This window comes from Leptodactylus fuscus, chromosome 6 (genome assembly GCF_031893055.1).
Source record: "Leptodactylus fuscus isolate aLepFus1 chromosome 6, aLepFus1.hap2, whole genome shotgun sequence".
In the NCBI taxonomy this organism is placed as follows: domain Eukaryota; kingdom Metazoa; phylum Chordata; class Amphibia; order Anura; family Leptodactylidae; genus Leptodactylus; species Leptodactylus fuscus.
The window spans coordinates 67,138,368-67,160,086 of NC_134270.1; the positions used below are offsets into that span (position 1 = coordinate 67,138,368).

At 44.0% G+C, this 21,719-nt stretch overlaps 1 protein-coding gene across 4 annotated transcripts in view; it reads right to left on the bottom strand.

Moving 5' to 3' along the window:
- Positions 1–524: 524 nt before the first annotated feature.
- The window catches only part of IGSF9B (immunoglobulin superfamily member 9B), a 55,809-nt gene continuing 34,614 nt past the window's right edge, over positions 525–21,719 (bottom strand). For 2 of the 4 annotated variants that reach the window (XM_075280112.1, XM_075280109.1), the window contains exons 17-20: positions 18,630–18,675; positions 14,837–16,327; positions 5,119–5,225; positions 525–1,304 (exon numbers count right to left, since the gene is read on the bottom strand). In XM_075280112.1, coding sequence (XP_075136213.1) covers positions 1,087–1,304; positions 5,119–5,225; positions 14,837–16,327; positions 18,630–18,675 — 1,862 coding nt within the window. In that variant the 3' untranslated portion in view covers positions 525–1,086. Of the gene's footprint in view, positions 1,305–5,118; positions 5,226–12,809; positions 12,853–14,836; positions 16,328–18,629; positions 18,676–21,719 lie in introns of those variants that run through there. The other 2 variants (XM_075280110.1, XM_075280113.1) reach the window with 2 other exon arrangements.

The window sequence follows — 21,719 nt, forward strand, 5'->3', positions numbered from 1 at the left end:
TTTTCAACTCCTTCATTGACATTCTACATTTACCATAATAAAGTTTTTCTCCAAGCTACCACAAGGAAACCACTTTGGGAGTGTTAGTTGGATAAAAACCTTAAAAAAGTGCAAAACCCTAAACCCCATAAATGAAACTATCAGTCCAAGAGAAAAGTTAACACCAAAAAGCCACATTCACAGACCAGAAACGTGTACTAACCAGTGGCGTAACAAAAGTCTTGTGGGCCCGGGTGCAATCTTTTATCCGGGGCCCCCTACCTCATCCCTACAACAAATTCTTAATAGTGATGGTTACGGGTGCTAAGGAGTTTAATCAGCCTTAGTGTGGTTAGGGTAATCTGTGGGCCTCCTTGGGTTATGGGCCAGATGGAAGCTCCAATCTCATACTGATGTCAGTGCTAATGGGCCCCGTAAGTTTTCTGGGCCCCGATGCGACTGCACCCTCTGCACCCCCTCAAGTTACGCCCCTGGTACCAACTTTTCTTGTGCCTTATTGCCCAAAAACAACAGAATGACCCCATCCTTTTTAGCAAAATGGCTTGGTTTAACAAAATCTTGCAACTGAATTCAACCGCAGGTCACATTTCTGGAAGATGCCCTGGGAGTCAGGAGTCGGTGGTGGGAAAGGGTTATTACGATTGGTTCTCACTTTGGTAACACATATAAGAAGAGGGTAAATGAATGCAGCTTTTAGTGGTGTTAATTTCCTCTTGATAAAAACCAGAACATTTGTCCTACATGATTAAACCTTCTCTAATCACATACATACACAACATGTGAGGCTTGCAATGACATGCATGCTACCCCATAGATACTGGGCTGTCACCTCTAGCAGGCTGGAGATGTACTGCTGAGATGTGACCTATGCATGTATCTTCAGATCTAGCAGTCTTAACACTGTACATTGCTCCAAGGTGTGAGGCGTGAGCATTTACTCGGCACACACACAGGGTTGGTGAGGTAGGCAATGAACGCACAACTCGCTGCTCACGCTTTAGTGTATAAGTTTTTTAAAAGGGAGGGCAGGGAGTGGCAGCACCAAGAGACAGAAAGGGCCTAAAACAGGCCTGTCTCAAAAGATGGTCACAGAAGTGTGGCATGGCCGCTGGAGTCATCGGGCTCTGTGCTGGTCAGGATGGCAGCCCGATCATCAGACAGTGAACGGTGACAAAGCTCGTCCCTCAGAGCAGAGAGACGGGAGAAGGGGTCTTGTCGAGCTGGGCGTTTCTTCCTACGGATGCAGCGAGTGTCCGTGTACATGGCTGGGGCTGGCTGGTGGACCTGTGAGGTGGATCCATCTGCTGGAGACAACACAACCTGCATTAATCTCATATTACTCATAACAGATATCACAGAATCACACTTGTAATACATAGCTAACCGCTATTCTACATGGCATAAATTGACATGTAGGTTTTTGCTGTCCACTTGAAAAGTCGGACATCTTTGGGAACAGACAGTTAAGGACAGACACGGACTGTAAAAGAATGCACCCGATCTCCATTTAAATCAATGCAAAATGTCACGGACACAGCTAGTGTCTGATGCTAATGTCCGCACAAGATTTTTAACGGACAATAGCAGCGGACACTAGCTTTCGGACACCGACGGTAGTGTGAACGCTCCCTAACAATATACAATAGAGGCCAAACAGACTCTTTCATGCTATCTTTGCAGAGTGAACACATGGGAGAATTTGCTAACACATCCATGCCAGAAAACTCAGCTTCGATTTATGCAAAAAGATGTGCCACTTTGTTTTGTGCCCTACTCATGACTTTTTAAAGAGGACCTTTCATGTCCTCGGGCACATGCGGTGTAATAGACCGCTAGATAGCCGACAGTGCGCTGAATTCAGCGCACTATTGGCTTTCCCATTATGTTCCCCTGGTGAACAGCTATTGGCTCACTGTCAGAAGGGCATTTCTGACAGTCTGTGAGGGAAGCCCCTCCAGACAGTAGAGTCCATAGTGCTGTACTGTCAGAAGGGGCGTTCCTGACCGCCCAGCGTTGACGCTGAGCGGTGAAGAACAACACCCCTCTCCTCCTGACAGTACTTGTTCATAGACACTATGGGGTGGCGTTCCTCACCATTCAGCGCACTGCCGGCTTTCTGGCATTGTATTACACCGCATGTGCCTGCATGTGTCTTCTTTAAAGACAGTGGGCAGAGATACTACAGCTTGCCAAATTTACTGAAACTCACGCCAGAAAACTGTCTGGTGTAGACTTCAGTTCCAGCAGGCAGGACCTACCATGATATCGCAAAAATATTAAGAGAAATTCTGGCACATCTCGCACGAGCAGGGTAATCGGTTATCAGTGGTGTAGAAAATACCAGCTTTAATAAATTCCCCACTGCGTTCCTTTCCAGGTCCTGAATTTCTTGATATGTAACCTATTGTACGCATTTTAAATGATCAGCGTTTCTTCAAGGAAAGTGAAGAGTGGACAAAATTCATGGATTCTGAGGAACAACGTTCTACAAAATAATAGCATCTAAATCTTTCTTTCTTCTTAACTCTCTGGAACAGCCCAGTCCTCAAGGAACTCCAGCCGATACTGATCTGAGAATATTTCACTGAAAACACAGAAGACAATTCCTGACACAGCAACTCTGTCAAGCTGGAAGAGTCTGAGCTCAGCTCAGCAATTTCTCAGATTTTCAGCAGTATTTCATTCCTGTGTGTCCTTTACAGACGTATTTCCATTAAAAGAAACATGGTACAAAACATACAGTGAAGAAAATCATTAATGCGTGCAATAGATTTTCATTATTGAAAATAAAGCAGATTGAAGATCTAAGCTCACGTATTTCTCCATGGTGCGATCCACTTCTTCAATCTGGTTGCCATCGTAATATCCACTTGCAGCCATGAGATGCTGGACACAATTTGTCCACCCCTCTGCTTGCTTGGCCAATATCTGCTAAGTTGCATGGTTTCACCTTCAAGTCTCTCTACCATTCAATAGCCAGACTGCAATGCACTCCTAAGAGATGCACATGGTACACTGCCTGGCCAAAAAAAAGTCACGTTGTGCAACAAGGTACCATTCCACCCCTGATATAATTATGAACTGTTCATGACAAGAATTTGCATATATTCTTGAATATATATAATTGAGCTGTAGCCTGTCAAGTGCGGAACATAATTAAAGGTGTGAAGCGATGTCTACCAAAGGAAAAGCTACCAGAGGAAGAGATGTTAGTGCCTTCAAGAAGGGGCAAGTCAATGGATTGCATCAGGCCAACAAATCGACCAAGGAGATAGCCGAAGTAACTGGTATCGGACAGAGAACTGTTCAGCGTATCATACGAGCATGGCAAGATGGTGGAGAACCCCCCTCCAACTGTGGAAAGTGTGGGCGTAAGTCTATACTCGAAAGTCGAGGTCATAGGTCCCTAAAGTAACTGGTGAAGAATAACCGCCGGAAAACCACCGTTGATCTCACACAGATGTTCAACTCGACGGAGCAACACATTTCGGAGTGAACAATGCGACGAGAACTCAAAGGAATGGGTCTCAACAGTTGTGTCGCCACACGAAAGCCATTGGTGACAGAGACCAACAGACATCGGCGCCTGTCATTTGCAAGAGACCACAAGGATTGGACCCTAGAGCAGTGGAGAAAGGTCATGTGGTCAGATTAATCACGTTTCACATTGTTCCAGAGTGATGGTCGCGTCCGGGTGCGGCGAGAAGCACACGAAACACTGGAATGTGCTGGAAAAGAACCTGCGCTGTCACTCACCACCCCCAATGAATCTGCGTAACCTGGGCTCCCTGATACTCGAGAATTGGATCAAAATCCCTGAGTCTACACTACAGAACATTATAGATTCCATGCCGAGACGGATGCGTGCTGTTATTCGTGATCATGGTGGCCCAACTAAATATTAACACTCGCGACTTTTTTTCTTTGGCCAGGCAGTGTATGTCATATGAAACAAGCACATGCCTGTCCACAAAAAGAATTGGAGCTGTATAGGGATGAGAAGCTATACAGAGTGATAATGACACTGCAATAGGGTGCCTTACTCCAGAGAGGTCCATTCATATGAATCGAGTTGCTGTAACAGCAAGCACTTAGGTTTATGCAAGATCTATTCCGATAAACGGGACAGTTGCAGAAATTCCTGCAACTAAATATGAAGCCTTTCAATCCACCCACCATTCAGAGCCTGCAGTGCTGTCCTTTACACAGTATTAACATGTGGTTTACTACCAATGAATTAAAGGGATTCTATCATTAGAATCCCTTTTTCAGTTAATATCCCATCGGAATAGCCTTAAGAAAGGCTATTCATCCCCTACTTTTATATTTCTGCCGCCATTCTGTTGATATACCGGATTTTCCCAGTATGCAAATGAGTCTCCAGACAGCACGGGGTGTGTTCCCCTTAGCTCAAACAGCACAGGGGCTTTCCCCTGTGCTGCCTGAAGACTCTCCAGTGACACCTCCATCTTCTACAGCCGCTCTTCTCTGCCACGTCCTTCCTGTAGTCTTCTTCTGACAAGCCTGCATTCGTAATCTAAATTCTGCGCAAGCGCAGTCGGCTCTGCCGTCGAGCAAAGCTGACTGCGCATGTCTGTTTGGCCATTTTACTGTGGTCACTTACAGGCATGGTACGCTCGTGTAAGTGGCCACAGTAAAATGACCGAACAGTCATACGCAGTTGGCTCTGCCCGAAGCCCAATGGCGCATGCACAGAATTTAGATTCCGAACGTAGGTTTACTGTATGAACTACATGAATGACACAGTGGAGAGGTGCGGCTGTAGAAGATTGGAGGCATTGCTGGAGATTCTTTAGGCAGTACAGAGGACGGCCCTGTGCGGTTTGAGCACAGAGGAAACACACCCTGTGCTGTCTGGAGACTCATTAACATACTTGGAAAAAACGGTATATCAATGGAATGGCAGTGCGGAGCAGAAATATAAAGGTAGGGGATGAATAGCCTTTCTTAAGGCTATTCCGATGTGATATTAAGTGAAAAAGGGATTCTAATGATAGAATCCCTTAAAAGGAATATCACAGGAAGGTTTTGTGCTTTTTTGAGATCCTGAAATATGTAAGCACATTCACACCTATGATCAGGGTATGACATTCTTACCGGAGTACTTCTGGGATTTAGATCTGCCCTTGGTTGACTTTTTGGGCTTATGAACACGATCATCTCTCACAACTTCTGACCTCTCAGGTACAGCAGCTAACCCAAGCCTGCAGAGGAAAGGAGACAAAGGTAAAAAAAAACATTGCAAGGGTGAGCGGCCATCTCCCTGGTGACTGCCAGGCACCCAATTATAAGGCATGCTGGGAGAAGTAGATTTGCCTAAACCTGCCTGGAAGAATAATGGAGGTTGGCAGCCTGCTTTTCTGGGAAACTAAGTAATGGTCAGAGAGGTTTATGGCTGTCACTGCTGAGTGCTGAGCTAGGAAATTGAGGGCAATGCGGCTGCTAGTTTCGACAGCAGAGAAAGCACTTCAAGAAACACCACCTTGACCTGCTGAGCTCAGTGGATGACAGTTTATGTAAGTCCATGACCTGCAGCACATTTTTGCCTCAGGTGGGTGCAACATGGAGACTTTTTTGTGCCAACTGCACCTTTTTTACCAGTTAGTTACAGCTGCTTTACAGTGGTGAGCACTACTCATACGTGAGCCATGTGCCTCGATCAGTCAAAGGCACACTATAGGTAAGGACCAGGAAAGACCACTATCCCCAACCAAATAATTGATGCAATTCCTTTAGCAGAGAGTGGTGCCACATTGGCCACTAAGTGTTAGGGCTCTCTAGGTTAACCCTTTAAACACACAGAGTAGGTAGCACATTAATGCTCAGCAACTATTTTCATATTTGCCTTCCAAAACTTTTTTATTTTTCTGTCAACATGAGGGATTATACTTTTCTCGGCAACTTGTACTTTCTTTTGGCAAAAACTTTGGGTTCATTTAATGTTTTGATTATTTTTTATTAACATTTTTCTTTCTTTTTTTTTTAAATGTAGATTGTGAGCCCCACATAGAGCTCACAATGCACATTTTTCCCTATCAGTATGTCTTTTTTGGAATATGGGATGGAAATCCATGCAAACACGGGGAGAACATACAAACTCCTTGCAGATGGTTTTTTTTTGTCCTTGGTGGGATTTGAACACCAGGACTCCAGCGCTGCAATGCTAACCACTGAGCCACCGTGTGGCCCCATTATTAACATTTTTCTATTGGGGGTCCATGTAAACAAGCAAACAAAACAAAACCTTACAAATATCTAATTTTTTTGCATTTTGTTCTTATAGCATTTACTCTGCATAAAAAATGACAAGGCACCCTTGTTCATTATGATTACAGCGATAACATATTTATATAGTTTTTATTATGTTTTACCAGTTTTATGAAATCTAACATCATTTTTTTGAAAATAAATAACTTTTTTTCTTATTGTTTTGTGGAAACAGCTATGTCAGGGCTCTTTACCTGCATGTTGTAGTTTTTATTGGCATTATTTTTGATACGTATGACTTTTTGATCACTTTTTGCTAGTTTTGGGGGAGGCGAGGTGTCGAAAATACATTAATTTGCGCACTACGATATATATATATATATATATATATATATATATATATATGTTACTGTTTTTGGATAGTGTGAACTTATTATAAACACATTAGGACACCTAACATACATGCTTGTTTGTCTTATTTTGTTTAGGTGGGTGTTTAAGTGGGTTATTTTTTAAACCTTTTTATTTAATTATTTTTTAAACTTTCTTTTATAGTTTAGCTTTTTTTTTTCTCCTGTCCCACAAGGAGACTTAAACGTGGGACCTCCTGATCCCCAGAGCAATGTATTCTAATACATCCCTATGTGCAATAGAAAAAAAGGTCAACGGCTTCTTGGCTGTCAAAACCCTTCATCCAACAATATCGTTGAGATTGGAGATCGGAGAATTCAAGGGGTGGAAGAGGGTGATCTTGCCCCTTAATCACCCACATGCCATGATTGCTATTGTTCACAGCATCTGAGGGGTTAAGAAAAATTACTAAGCCCAGGTAGTCATACTGCAGTTACAGCTACTGTGCCTGCGGGAAATAAGTACCATATTATTATGGTGCTGTGCATGCGTTAACTACATGCTCAGTGCGATGTAATAGTACAGTGCAGAGGGGTAAGGGGTTAGAATGTACCTCCAATTATAAAACAACATTTCATAAACAATAGTACAAGTATAAGAAAATGTGTGCCATATCTTGTGGAATATGTCTCCATCTCTGCTTATTAGGCTGCTCTTCTCCTCCATATTCTTACTCCGTCTGTTTATTTGCATAGATCCATATCCATACTCAGTGCACACAGAAGTCTTTGTTAATTGATTTATTGTCTCATTCTGTGCAATGATAGAGTTTTATCTTGAAGATATAGCAGTGCCAGCAGAGCTCTTTCACTCACAGGTTAGCAGTGTTCAGCAGCTGTAGTTATTTGTATAAGATATTTATTTATTTATTTTAAATGTAGATTGTGAGCCCCACATAGAGCTCACAATGTACATTTTTCCCTATCAGTATGTCTTTTTTTGGAATATTGGATGGAAATCCATGCAAACACGGGGAGAACATACAAACTCCTTGCAGATGTTTTTTTTGCCCATGGCGGGATTTGAACACCAGGACTCCAGCGCTGCAGGGCTGCAGTGCTAACCACTGAGCCACCGTGTGGCCCCTTATTTGTAAGATAAGATATTTACTTGGTTTCTTATGTTCACTTGCACTATTCATTTATGAAACGTTGTTTTATATAATTGAAATAATTTCTTATCAGAATGTGAAGGGAGTGGAGAACAGTATCCCAATACCTGGAACCCATTTCCAGGATCATTAGTAAATCATTCATTCTGGTGTCCCCCTAAAGCATGGGGCTAGCTTTTTTATTTGCTAAGAAGCAAAATAGTACTGGAAAAAAATTAGAGGGGGCCAAGTCTCTCAATTCTTTTGGTGTGACCTTAGTGTCTACCCATGTAAGGGCGGGTTCACATCTGCACCCCTGTCTTCGCTTTGTGGGTTTCCATCTTCTGCTGACAGGAGACGGAAACCCGACAGTCAGTGTCCGCCCATGAGTGTCTAATGGTCTCTGCGGCGAAACCGATTTTTTTTTTTTTAAACGGACAGAGTCCTGCAAGGAACGGTTTCGCCATGGAGACCAGATGACGCTCACGGGTGGACACTTTGCAAACCCATTCAAATGAATGGGATGGGTTTGAAAAGTGACTGCAGGTTTCAGTCTCCTGTCCAGTTTCTCGGGCAGAAGACGGAAACCTTCAAAGCGGGGACCAGGCGCGGGTGTGAACTCGCCTTACATAGAGATTTCTGAACTGGTACAAAGATATACATTGAACCATACACAGCTGTAGACAGTAGCTATCATCTAATTGAAAAGGTAGGCTACCTAAAGTCTCATTTTAACCCTAACCTTTTAGTTCATGTTTATGACAGTTTTGATTGAATAGTTGTGCCCACAACATCCACAGGTACATACAATTCAATGTATATCTTTATACCAGTTCCGTAATCTTTTTTCACTACAAAGAATGGCCTACTGGTCTCCTTTACATAGGCGCTTAAAGGGATTCTCTCATTAGAATCCCTTTTTCTACAAAGACCACATTGGAATAGCCTTTAGAAGGGCTATTCTTCTCCTAGCTTTCTTTTTCTGATCCGCACCAGCCTTCCTGAGAATTTTCTTTTTTATTCCTTATGCAAATGAGTCTTCAGAAAGCACAGGGGGCGTCCCCTGTGCTCAATGAAGACGCTCCAGCGCTGCCTCTCTCTTCTTCTGTCGAGGTCTCTCAGCCGAATTATGTCAGTTCGGCCATTTTCCTGTGGCCTCTTACACGAGCGTCCATTTGGCCACAGGAAAATAGGCGAACTGATGTGCGCAGTTGGCTCTGCCAGTTGATGACGCGGCAGAGAGGTGTCGGCAGAAAAAGACAGAAGAGTCATTGGAGTGTCTTTGGTAAGCACAGGGGAAACGCCCACTGTGATTTCAGAAGATTCATTGCAAAAAAAAAAAAAAAGAAAATTCTCAGCAATGGCAGCGTGGATCATAAAAAGACTGTTCCGATGTGGTCTTTGTAGAAAAAGGGATTCTAATGATAGATTCCCTTTAAAGAGGACCTTTCACCACCTGGGCCACATACGGTTTTATATATCGCTAGAAAGCCTGCTTTCACGATCTGTGCCCCCGGAGAAGAGCGATCGGTGCCGGTACCGTAACACTTCACCGTCAGAAGGGCGTTTCTGACAAAAACGCCCTTCCTCATATCATAGACGAGTACTCGGGAGGCATTCCTCACCGCTCTCACAGTAAAGCGCTATAGGCGCTGCTGTGAGGAAGGGAGTTCCTGACTGACTGTCAGAAAATGCCCTTCTGACGGTGACGAGGTACAGTACCGGCATCAATAGCTCTTCACCGGGGGCAGAGATCGAGCCAATAGTGCACTGAATTCAGCGCATTGTCGGCTTTCTAGCGGTATATAAAACCGCATGTGCCCCAGGTGGTGAAAGGTCCTCTTTAAGATCATTGCTCCTTTTGCATATACTTTTGTTTTAGGACAAGATGGCCTTCCTGCCATTGTTCATAGAAAAGCTTTGGGTTGTATCTATTAGCAAAAGGGATGACTACTTGTGGTCTTGTGTGGCCCCAGTGGAGGGCCACTGAGGGACATAATAGTGTGTGCAGGGGCCACTATGGGGCATAATACTGTGTGCAGGGGCCACTATGGGGCATAATAGAGTGCGCAGGAATGCGTAGGAGGGGCTCGGTCGAGATCTTCAGCGTCGGGGGGGGGATGTCAAAAGTTCGCCACGGGGCCCCACCATTCCTAGTTACGCCACTGTGTGGCCCAAATAACTCGAAGTACTTAATGGTTATTAACCTTTCTTTAATAACTCAGAATAGGAGAAGAGATTCATTTACAGATCCCATCTCATTTGCTGATCCCACTTTTATATCAGCAATATCATTTTCAGTTACTGGTTCTTCTAGAATTTGATTCAGTCCAGTCTAGCATGCTGTAGACCTGATTCCATGAACTGATAGAATTTATGAGCAAAATTTATGGTGGGGGTTTGAAGGAAACTGAGAGAATGTTCCTATGATATTATGATTATCATTCATCTATAAGTTGAAGATTGCAGAACCAGACTGTATGTATTGTGATCCAGGATGAATGGCACTAGGAGGTTGTTACATAAGCCTTGACTGATGGTCAGCAGAATCACTGTGTAATGATTTTATGAGGTGTCATTATTAAAACTTTTATAAACCAATTACAAGTCATAATATAAAGTATAATGCTCTATGTATATTTCAATATAGAAGATATTATCTAAGAAAAAGATAGATCTTGCACAGAGGTTTAGATGTCCATGATGTAGAACTCTGAAAATGAAGACACTACATAACCAGATGGAGCGTCAATGGCCTAAGAGAAGGCCAGAGAAATAGAGGAACTTTAGGCAATGCTTCCTGGGAAATGTATGCTTTATAATGAAACATGATTTATGACTGTTGCCCTGTAAGTCAAAGTCTTAACAGTAAGAAGTCTTAGAACATGAAGGATGTATGATGGTCAATATCTCATCCAAAACAGTTCCTGCTAGGAGTCTCATGAAAACAAAAAGGAATGGTCAGGTTATAAAATCTCCACTACATAAGAAAATTCACTTTTAACACTATGATATAGCAAGACAATAATGGAGACCACTGGAGAGTTAGGAACATACTGGTGGAGAAATACAAGACACTGGAGGAAAGAGACAACTGTGGATGTTAATAGATTTATTACTGAAGGACGAGACTGTAGTGAAGACACACAGAGGAGAAACTGCACTACCGGCTGCAAGGAAGGCAAGGTGGCTATAAAAGCAGCAGGTTGTACAGCACTGCTGGGATGGCTGACTGCATGAGGGCGTCACCATGACAGGGAAGGAGGAAGACGGAGGAGGAGGTTGCTACAGTCACAGCATTAGAACAAAGCTTTATCATGCATAGGAGTTTGCACTTGTCTACTTTAAAGGGGAACCTGGCACCCAGTAAGAAGCCCTTTGCTAATCACCTTCCAAATGGAGACCCTGCTGTCAATAGAGGGTGCAGCCTATCAGACCACTTCTATAAGACTCATAAAACTCAGTTATTGGCATATGACCATATTTGTAGCAAAAAAATGCAACTTTTTATGCACTGGTGAAGCTTTTAAAAAAAGTGGGATTTACTGCTCAGCAAATTTAACATTACTTGCAGCAGAAAACTGCTAGGAATACTGGATGAATGAGTCACCCGATGCACAATTAATAAGGTTAAGTTGAACCTATAATCCCCAGCATTGATCCAAAGGAAGGCAAAAACCCCTATGAGGCAGATGCCAATTATCGTGCCCAACTCCAAAGATGGCAGTCAGAGTAAATCCCTAGACCAACCTCTCATCTCCCAGAAAATCTAGTATATAATTTGTAATTAGATTATTTATAGCCCTCCATGTCATTTGTTATTGGATAAACAGCTAGGCCCTCTTTAAATGCTGACATGGTATCTGCCATTACAGTCGCCTGGGTAGGCATGCAATAGATTGACTACTCTAACTCTAAAGAACCCTTTCCTATTTAGATGCCTAAATGTCCTTTCTTCCACCTGCAAAGAATGGCCCCCTGGTCATTTGTATGCGTTTGGACTAAACTGATTATGTTCTACTTCTTTGTATGACCACACATATCCGATCACCTTTAAGGTGATTTTTTTCTAGCCTATATAAATGGTTGTGTGCCTCTTAATTTTGGCACCTCTAATGCCAATGGGAAAATTTATAAACTGCCCATAGAAGTTTCTGAAATATGAGGCAGATGTTTTGTGGACTGAGACAGTAAATGCATAATAATCCAGCTTACATCTACAGCAATGAAACCATAAAAGGGCAGCAACTTGAGATGTTCTGTTGTATCCTTCTATGACTCATCTGCCTCTTCCATGTATACAACATGATTGATAAGTCACTTTTATGTGCTTTATGTAGTTTCTAGCATATGGTGGCCACAGGCGTAGAGGCTTCCATGTTGTAAGTCCTGTTCTACAAAAGAATAAATGGAGTCGGGGTCTAAAGGCAAAGTAACAGGATTTATCAACAATCCTGGAAATGTTATAAAGGCACAGCAAAGGGTGATGCAGAAGACAATCCTATTTATGGGGATTAATGAAAATTTGCATGGTGATCCCTCAGGAAGGTGCCACCATGAATATGAGGTTCCCATAGGAGGGCCAAGTCATATCTTTCTAAAGATGGCTACACAGACTATAAGGAATGCATTAGTGTGGATGATATCATCTTGTGGTTACATAGAGAGCTGCTTATCTGTTATGCAACAGATGGCTTGAGGAACTCCCTTGGGTTATAATTAGGGTGACTGCTAGTGTACCCAATCTAACTCTGCCTGGGACTCAATGAGAGGGCTCCAGGCTGCTGCTTGCACGATTGGTGAGAATAGGACAAACAGAGCTCAGCGCTACAACTTCTACAGGTTATGCACGCTATATTGAATAGGTGCAAAATGATGTGCTTCGAATAACACAGGACTATTTAATAAGTCTTCTTGATATTAGCACTCTGAACTTGTCTTACTCAGAGTATTGTGCGCTGTTCCCCTTTAAAGCAGGCTGGGGTTTATAAACAGAGGAAAGGACCCCCAATGTTTTCCCACCCTCAAAGAGCCCACCCTGCCCTTCCCTCTTCCCCCTTCGGACATGGATCACCCTTACCTATTGGACGGAGGAGTTCAAGACGTCAACACTGCTCAGATAGCTGAGATCAATCAAAAACAGACACAGTTACTAAGGGCAGTACTACGGAAAACAAGTGGGGGGTGGGGGTCTGCACTTTGGGGAACATATTATATAAGCAAAACCTCACACTATTAGAGAAACTCCAGTATACCTGCAAATATAAGGAGCATCCAAACTATGTATAAGAAACGTCATGGTCTGACAGTAATCCTGCGCAGTCATTTTTTTGCCTTACATAACACAACACACAAGACAACCAACACATTGTTAAAAGACATTGCCACTATACTGAAACACTGGGAGGGAAGGGTAGGACACATCTTGTCGAAGTGCTTTCACTGCTGCTGTCAGATGGGACCTTGGTGCACCAGTCTATGCAGCATGTGATGTCCACATGGCACCTTTTTGAAGCATTCAAACTCTTCCGGTTTGTTGACCTGGACTCGCATAAAGCAATTTTCTCTAATGTCCCTTCTCGAGAGTAGAAAACCCCACTGCAGGTGTTTACAGTGTTTTGGATGTCAATCTGTTCCCATTCTAAGAACATCTGTGTGTCAATGTTAACAAACAAGCAATGGGTAACTGGGTTTTAGGGCGAAGTTAAGGCCAATCTTAGAGTATGGTTACCTTGAGGCTTTAGTAGATGGCCGCCTGTTCAACTACAGCTCTAAAGAGAATGTAGAATAGAAATGAGTCTGAGTATATGAAGTATAAATCCTTCATGTCTGGATTATCTGCCTTATGGTGTAAGGTGCTATCACTGCAGGAGCAGTGGCTGCTCCTTTGTTCATGTACTATTGGTACCCCCTGCATCCCAAGGACCTTTCTAAAAGACATCAACTCTAAAGTGACTTCATGGAAGCAACCACAAATTACAGGACATACAGAAAGAATTCTCTCCACAGAATATACATCTTCCCCACGTTCTCCAGACCCTCCAGCTGTCACTGCTGTGCACACAATCCTGTCATTCCCATACCAGTGATACAACTCTGTAAAGAATGGAGAGACCCAGAGAGCACAAACATGCTTTATTCAATGTGCGCTTCACATTTTATTACTGATGTCATTTACTGGCACAAAACATGGACGCCTTTAGCGTCACATCATGGAGTACAACCTTGTCAAGGATCAGCACTCCTGTTGTATTGCATTTTGCCCTGGTACTGGTATCTACACTGAGCATTGTTTAGACAGCCATTAATAACCATTCACAACGTAACAATGTGGCAGATGTGGTCACCCCGAAGGATACCGGCTTGTGACTTGTGTATAGTGGCAAATCTCATCAGTCCATTTTTTGGCTGGTAATCATCTTCATCAAGAGGCAGTCTGTCTGGAAAGTACAAACCTCGTGAGCAGCACAGGAGGAGATATCCTTGCGAGGTAAGAACTGACAAGTCCCAGTTATAAGAACCCTTGTGTGTCTGGTCTTAGCAGTGCGTGTTCAGTAGGTGGCAATGTTTTTAGCAAAATAAATGTGTGGCCTTAGATACAGCAGTCGTCTCTAGATAGAGTTTGAGTGGACACTGGTTTACAGGGTGATAAGCTGCTGATGTATTAAAGGAGAACTAAAGAAGTTAGAATTCTAATTCAATAACATCGTGAACATCTTACTCTGCATTTCTGTAGGGCACAGGGTACCCAGTAAGTTATCCTCACAGAGCAGTGGAAAGGTCCAAGATGGTTACAGAACCAGATTCTAGATGAATAGTACCATTGTCTGTGGTGGCAGTGTCATACTTTACCATTTCAATAATATAGATCTGTCTAATCACTTGTTATCTGATGATCATTCTGTGTTTGCTTATAACAACCAGATATTTTTATTTAGTTCCCCTTTAAAGAGCCCATAAAAATAAAAGCAGCTAAGGAGAGATTCAGTAAAAAGCTGAGACAAGATCTATCTAAGACCTTAAATGGTCCTACAGTACTGACAAATGCAAGTAACGGACCCCTCCCATGAGAAGCAAGTCTGTACCGCACCCCAATATCACACTCACCCTGCAGTGCACAGCACCGCTGTCTCTGCGTGAATTCGCTCTTCTCTCCTGCGTCCATCTGCATGAGGGGAGGAGTCAGGTGGAGCAGGGCGGTAGCTAGGACTGTCGTGGCTGCTCTTTGCTGGCGATCCAGAAGAAGGAGGCGATTTGTGTAAAAAGCCTGGAGGCTGCAGGGCAATGCCAGAGCAGTCTGGAGGTGGGGGAAGCAGACCAGGGCGGGGCCTGGCTCTGGCACTGAGCTCAGGGGATCCATGTCTAGAACTTAGGGGACTTTGGGTCAGTGGTGAAAGGCGGGAAGGTTGCAGCACCACTTGATGTAAGCTTGGCTCCAGTCTGCGATGCTGTCTGGGGCTCATCTGTGGACGCGTCCGGCTTTCAAACCATCGAGCATCCATCCCAAAAGGCCCTGGTTCAGGGATGTCTGGGTAAGGAAGCACCGGGATCCCCATACCTTGGCTAGTGTGCCGGAGCTGACCTTGAGCAGCCAGTTGCATAGCTGCATCCTGCCAAGAAGTTGGGTGAGGAGGATGTGGACAGCGACTAGGCAACCTTCCTGCCCAGCCTGTATGTGGGTCCAGAGGCAAGATGGCTGCATAAGATGGAACCTGCAGCGAGTTGGGAGGTGGTCGCCCTCGAGGAAAGGGGGCTGGAGGAGGTGGAGGTAAAGGTCGCCTCATCTCACCAGGTTCATACCGATGCTGGACAAACATGGAAGGAGATGGAGGAGCTTCCAATCCTCCAAAAGGAAAGTCTGGACCTCCCCACTGCTCTGGTGAACGTCCCCCAGTTGGAGTATGTGTAAGGGGCAAAGTACTAGTAGAGCTGTTCTCGCCATTCTCTTCTGGGATAGGTGGAAAAGAGCCATCAGGAAGTAAAGGTGGGGAGGACATGACAGAACTGAGTGGACTGACTTCTGGCATGTAAAATGGTGGAGGTGGATCTGAGTCTCGAGGACTACTGCTCAAGTATCCATACAAGTGGCCATGATGGTAGCCACCTGGTCTTGACTGACCAGAAGCCTGCTGTCTTCCTTCTGGAGATGGATGTTGAAAGCGTGGACTGTAGGCAGGAGGCTGAAGTGGGGAGTCTTGGCTGGATGACAATGGGGTTAGCTGGGACTTTAAACCAGATGGTTCATCATTCTCTTCATCAGACTGTCGAAATTCTGGGTACATATCAGTTTCCTCTGCAAATGGAAACCCTTGAATTCTTCGACTGCGCAAAGCCGGCTCCTGGTCAGGACCACCTGTAACAAAACGGCCATCTGGTCCCCTACTAATTAATTCAATGGGAGTAGTCACTTCTGCTTCTGCCTGACTGACACTATACTTCTTGCTGGTCATAGCACGTTTGGTCTTCTTGTACAGTGACAACTCTTTTTCACGCCCCGGGCTCAGGGGCCTTTTTGGTGGAAGACCCTGATCCTCTGAAGACTCTGATGGAGCACGAAGTGTTCGAACACTTTCTGGGCTGACTTTTCCAGAAGACAATCTAAAGAGAAATAAAGGGAGCCTCATATAGGGTAATAAAATTTCACTTATGAGATCTTCTCGACTACAGTTATGTGAAAGACAGGAATCAAATCTTGCACTCTCTCCAGATCATAGCTTTCTCTTAAAATAACTGGTTCCCATCATTCTAAAGAGAGTCCCAGCCAATAACTCCAGTAACTCTTCATTCTAGCTAACAGAGGACCCTTCACTTGGGGAATCCATTTATCCCAAAGGTGCATAAGGACACCATGGGGGCAACCTTTTTAATTCTTGGCTCTTGAACACAGTCATTTTTCATTTGTGGTAAATTCTAGCTACTGAGTCTCTAGCACCTTAGTCTACATGCATACAAATGTTTGTATATGCCAGGTCCATGGTAAAATGGCATGAATGGCACCTGGATGACATCCATTTGCCGTGCATGCCTCCACAGACCCATTCAGTATGCTCAGGCCACAAAACAGACAGGTATAGAACCTGTTCTGAGTGTTGACCCAGGCTCACGGACCTGTCATAATATAAAGTGAGTGTATAGGTCCATAGAAAATAATGTGCTAATCCTAAAAAGATCCATAGCACATGGATAAAGCACACATTCATGTGCATGGAGATTTACCTGAAGGAAACATAAAAAAACCATTGAGCATATAGAATATCAAGTATCACAATACGGATTTTGGATACCTGGTTTCTGTGAACAGCAGAAGGTAAATTGATAAATGATCTCTACTGTGATTTGTAGCCTAGTCTGTGTTTCCATTGATCAGATGCAGAACATTCATTTGGCACAAATACATCTCCTAACAATGAGTGCAAAAAAATCTAATTTGGCAGAACAACTTTTCCACAGATATCCATTATCTGGCATCTGTTGGGCTTGCTTAAAGAGGACCTTTCACCATATCTGGGCACAGGCAGTGTTATATACTGCCAGAAAGCTGACAGTGCGCTGAATTCAGTGCACTGTCGGCTTTCCCGATCCGTGCCCGGTGTAAAGCGCTATCGGTCCCGGTACCGTAGCGCTTTACAGTCAGAAGGGCGTTTCTGACCATTAGCCAGAGACGTCCTCCTGCCTCGCGGCGCCAATCGCGCTGTACTGTGGAGCGGGGAGGAACACCACCTCCCGCTCCTGATAATACTCGTCTATGGACAAGCTGTGTGAGCAGAGGGAGGGGGCGTTCCTCCCGGCTCCACAGCACAGCGCGATTGGCGCCGCGAGGCAGAAGGACGTCTCTGGCTAATGGTCAGAAACGCCCTTCTGACCATAGAAGAGCTACGGTACCGGGCCGTAAGCTCTTCACACCGGGCACAGATCGGGAAAGCCGACAGTGCGCTGAATTCAGCGCACTGTCAGCTTTCTGGCAGTATATAGAACTGCCTGTGCCCGGATATGGTGAAAGGTCCTCTTTAAAGGGGATGTGCCGTTATGGACACTCATCCTCTAACCACAGGACAGGGGATAAGTGTCTAATCACTGAGGGTCAACTGCTGGATGCCCCAGTGATCAGGAGAACTGAAAGTCCCCCTAAAGCCTCCTTGAGAAGGGAACACTAGTGCACTTGCACGACCGGCGCTCCATTCACTTCTATGGGGCTGCGGGCGTTGCCAGAGATAATTGTCCAGGCAGCCCCATAGAAGTAAATGAAGCGCTGGTCACGCAAGCACATGAACTCTGTTCACAAGGAGACCTCAGAGGAACTTTTGATTCCCCCATCCTCCTTATTATTGGGGGACCAGGTGATTGGGCCCCCTGCAATCAGACCTTTTTCCCCTATCTAAAGGGAATAAGTGTCCATAATGGGAAAACTCCTTTACGGTTAAAGCCCCACGTAGCAAAACACAGCTTAAAAAAAAACGCTTTTAAAAAAGACACATCGGAAACGCATCATGTTTTTTTCTGCAGAGTTTTTCGTTTAATTTTTGCTGAGTTTTTCTCAGCCAAATTTCTTCTTTTACTAAACCTATAGGAAAAACAACAGCACTTCTGCTGGTATAATTGACATACTGCGATTTTCAAAAATTTTAGTAGCTTTTCCACAGCAGATTTTTTTACGCAATGTATGGGATGAGTCAGAATCTCATTCACTTCATTTTCGCAACATGAGGCTTTAGCCTAAATCACTAGAAATCCCAGTTTGTCAGCGTAACACGTACTAGAAAAATCTTTGGTATATGAGCAAATTTAGTAGAACTCATTACTAGTGACTAAGATGTGGGACCTGCCATCCAAGTTTTATTCATTTCCCAGCATTATCTTTTTGAACCCACTTAAGCAAGAAAAGCGTGGGAAGTTTACTTACGGAGACTCCATGCTTTTTCGGCAGTGTGTAATGGAAAGTGGTGGATCTGTAGAGACAAGAACACATAGCACATGTTAATTACGCTAATAACACACTAAAGTAGATTTATTACCTTTTTAATTCTCGAGTGCCTATTTTGTTCCATTTGTTGCAAGTAATGGTCCATTTACCATGCAGCACATTGTATATGGATATGTGCAAAAAAGTAAGTAGCCAGTGGAAAAAAATCTACGTGAGAAATAGTAAATCTCTCCCATGACACTGCATCCTAGCACAGTTCATTTATTGCACATTTTTGCTTGTTGTCGACTATATTAGCTTTTGACCTTCACCATGTTTAGAATATTCTACATAATACATATGTTGACCAAAAAAAAAAAAGTTGGACTCAAATGAAACTTTGTGTGTGAATGTAATGATGATATGTAGCTCCTGCAAACTCGCAGGTAGTCAAAGCTGGCGTCTCTGATGGTCCCATAAATGCATGATTGCCGATAAATCTGGTGACCAGGCAAGCCAAAGAAGGTTTGTAATCTGGTGGAAACCTTCCTGAAAAAAACTCTTGCTGTGTGCGGGCTAGCATTATCCTGGTTAAAAACACCAATTGGAAAAACCTTTCATTAAAGATCAGACGTGGCCACATATTGCTGAACCATCAGTAAGTGTCGCTCATATCACTCATAGGGGTGGCCAACTGTCATATGTGATGGCTCCTCAGAACATACCAGCGCTTGGGACAGTGTATCGCTCCACAGGCAGCAGGATTGAAGCACTCACCCATGAGTCCTCCATACTTGAATCCAAGTATGATCCTTCATCAGATCCCACACTGAACCTGTAATCATTGCTAAAGACATAGATGGCCTGGAACTATATAGACAGGGCTTGTAATGGTCACAATGTTACCAAAATTTCTTATAGGTAAGCACCTGGAAATGGTTCAGGAAGACCCAGGAATGTATAGTGAAGGTACCACCTGTGTCTGGATGGCGGACAAGGAAACTGTGGGAGATACCCATGCGTTTCAGTGGATCAAAATATGTTCTCAACTGGGCATCTGCCTGGACCATCCGAAGCCTATTTGCCATGTGTGCGTATCCTCATGTAACCACTGCTCCTTATGCTTTCTTACAGCTAGGTCAGAACAGCTTTGTGGCAAGACCTAGTGTGCCATCAGACCACAATTGTAGGCACTTACATATCTGCCTGAGACATGACTGTATGCGGAGTTTTTCAGCAACCTGACATTTCTATCTTTGTCTGTTATGTATTTGTTAATAAGAGTGTAACACTAATATCGGTGGAGTCAGAAGTTTCATCTCAACAAAGAAATTATCCAGATTTAGAATTAGGCTAGAGCAACACTGAGACTTTGGCCACAACTCCTGTTATACAAACAAAGTGTGTTGTGTTGCCCTGTGATTGTTTCCCTAATGTAAGTGAATGGAACCACATTGAAATTCCAAAGTTGCCAAGGTTGCTATATAGCCCTAGGCAAAGAGACAGCTCTACCTAGTGTTTAACCTTTTCCTTTCCAAGGCAATACTTCAGTAGTCAAGACCAGTATTCAGTATCCTTGGTACAACTAGTTTTAGCTCAGGCTAGATCACACGATGCCGAACTAACCCATGTGATGTCTGTAAGATCACTACAGAGTTCCGATGACAGCAGGGAGTTACAGGAATTCCTAGCAGCATGGATCACTATAATGCTAGGAGTTCCTATCCCGGCATGACGTTCAGGCCAGGAAAATCCAGCACACACATGGACCAAGTTTCACGGGTGTTGTAAATCTAGGGCTACTGCAGGGCAGTAATTAGGAAAAGTCTGTAATCCAACAGTGCTTTTACTTAAAGGGGAATTCCCATAACAATCATACTACATATAAACGTACCGTACTTTGCAAAATGTCATTGTCACTCACTGAAAGTAATTAATCAAACTGTCTATGTCACTAGAAGAAGCCCAAAAAATTTCCATTTCCCTAGCACTGTATGAGATCTGTAGCCACTGTATAGGTCCTGTAGTCCATCTTCATCCAGGAAAAGCATGCTCAGTCTCCTTTTGGGCAAGTTCATATGGCAGATTTTGCAATGGCACCTGCCCTGCAAAATTAGCTGCAAAAATCGTCTTGCCGACGGTATTAAACATTTCATATTCCGAACAAATTTAATGGGAGGGTCAGACAGAATCCACTTGAAAATCAAGCAGGGCATCTCTTCTCTCAGCTAGCGGAAAGTGAAACATGTGCCTTCCTCTGAAATGAATGGGAGGTGGTATTTCTGTGGTGGATTCCAGCACACACACCATTCGAATGTGTGAGCCTGTCCTTTATCTTCTCTATAGCTTTTTATTAGATAAGTGGTACAGTGCTGCATGTACCAGTAGGCTTCAACAGTGAATCCCACAGTCGGTGCCTGATCCATACGTTTTGATTAAGGGGTCTCCCCGAGCAAGTGTTTTAGGGGGAGTTCACACGGAGTTACGTGCCACGTGATGTGGCACGTAGACGCCGCGGGACCCTTTGCGGGCCGTACACGCTCCCATTGATTTCAATGGGAGCGGGGATCGTATGCGCCGCACTAGTTTGCGGCCGTGGATAAATGCACGGCCGCAAACTAGCGCGGTGCATACGATCCCTGCTCCCATTGAAATCAATGGGAGCGTGTACGGCCCGCAAAGGGTCCCGCGGCGTCTACCCCTAATGCATATTTGATATTGATGGCCTATCCACAGGAGTGAACCTATCCAAGCTTCTGTAGTAGACAGGGATGCATGCAATGTATACCTATTCTAGAAACAAAAGCAAAACTGCAGTTGCCCCACACCACCGCTATACAGTGGATGGGGCTGCAGCTCTGCTCCAGTTACATATGTAGGAGAAGACTGTATCCGTTCCCCAACCCCTGCAATAGTTTTGAATGCCTGGAGGCAGCCATAACACCTTATCTGTGCAGGGTCTAATGTCATACCCCCACAGATCAGATACTGGTGACATATGCTCTGGATAAATCATCAGTATGAAACATGCATATATGCTCACAAAACTCTAATCACTGATTGATGCAAAGTTATATGGAAGCAGGTGTG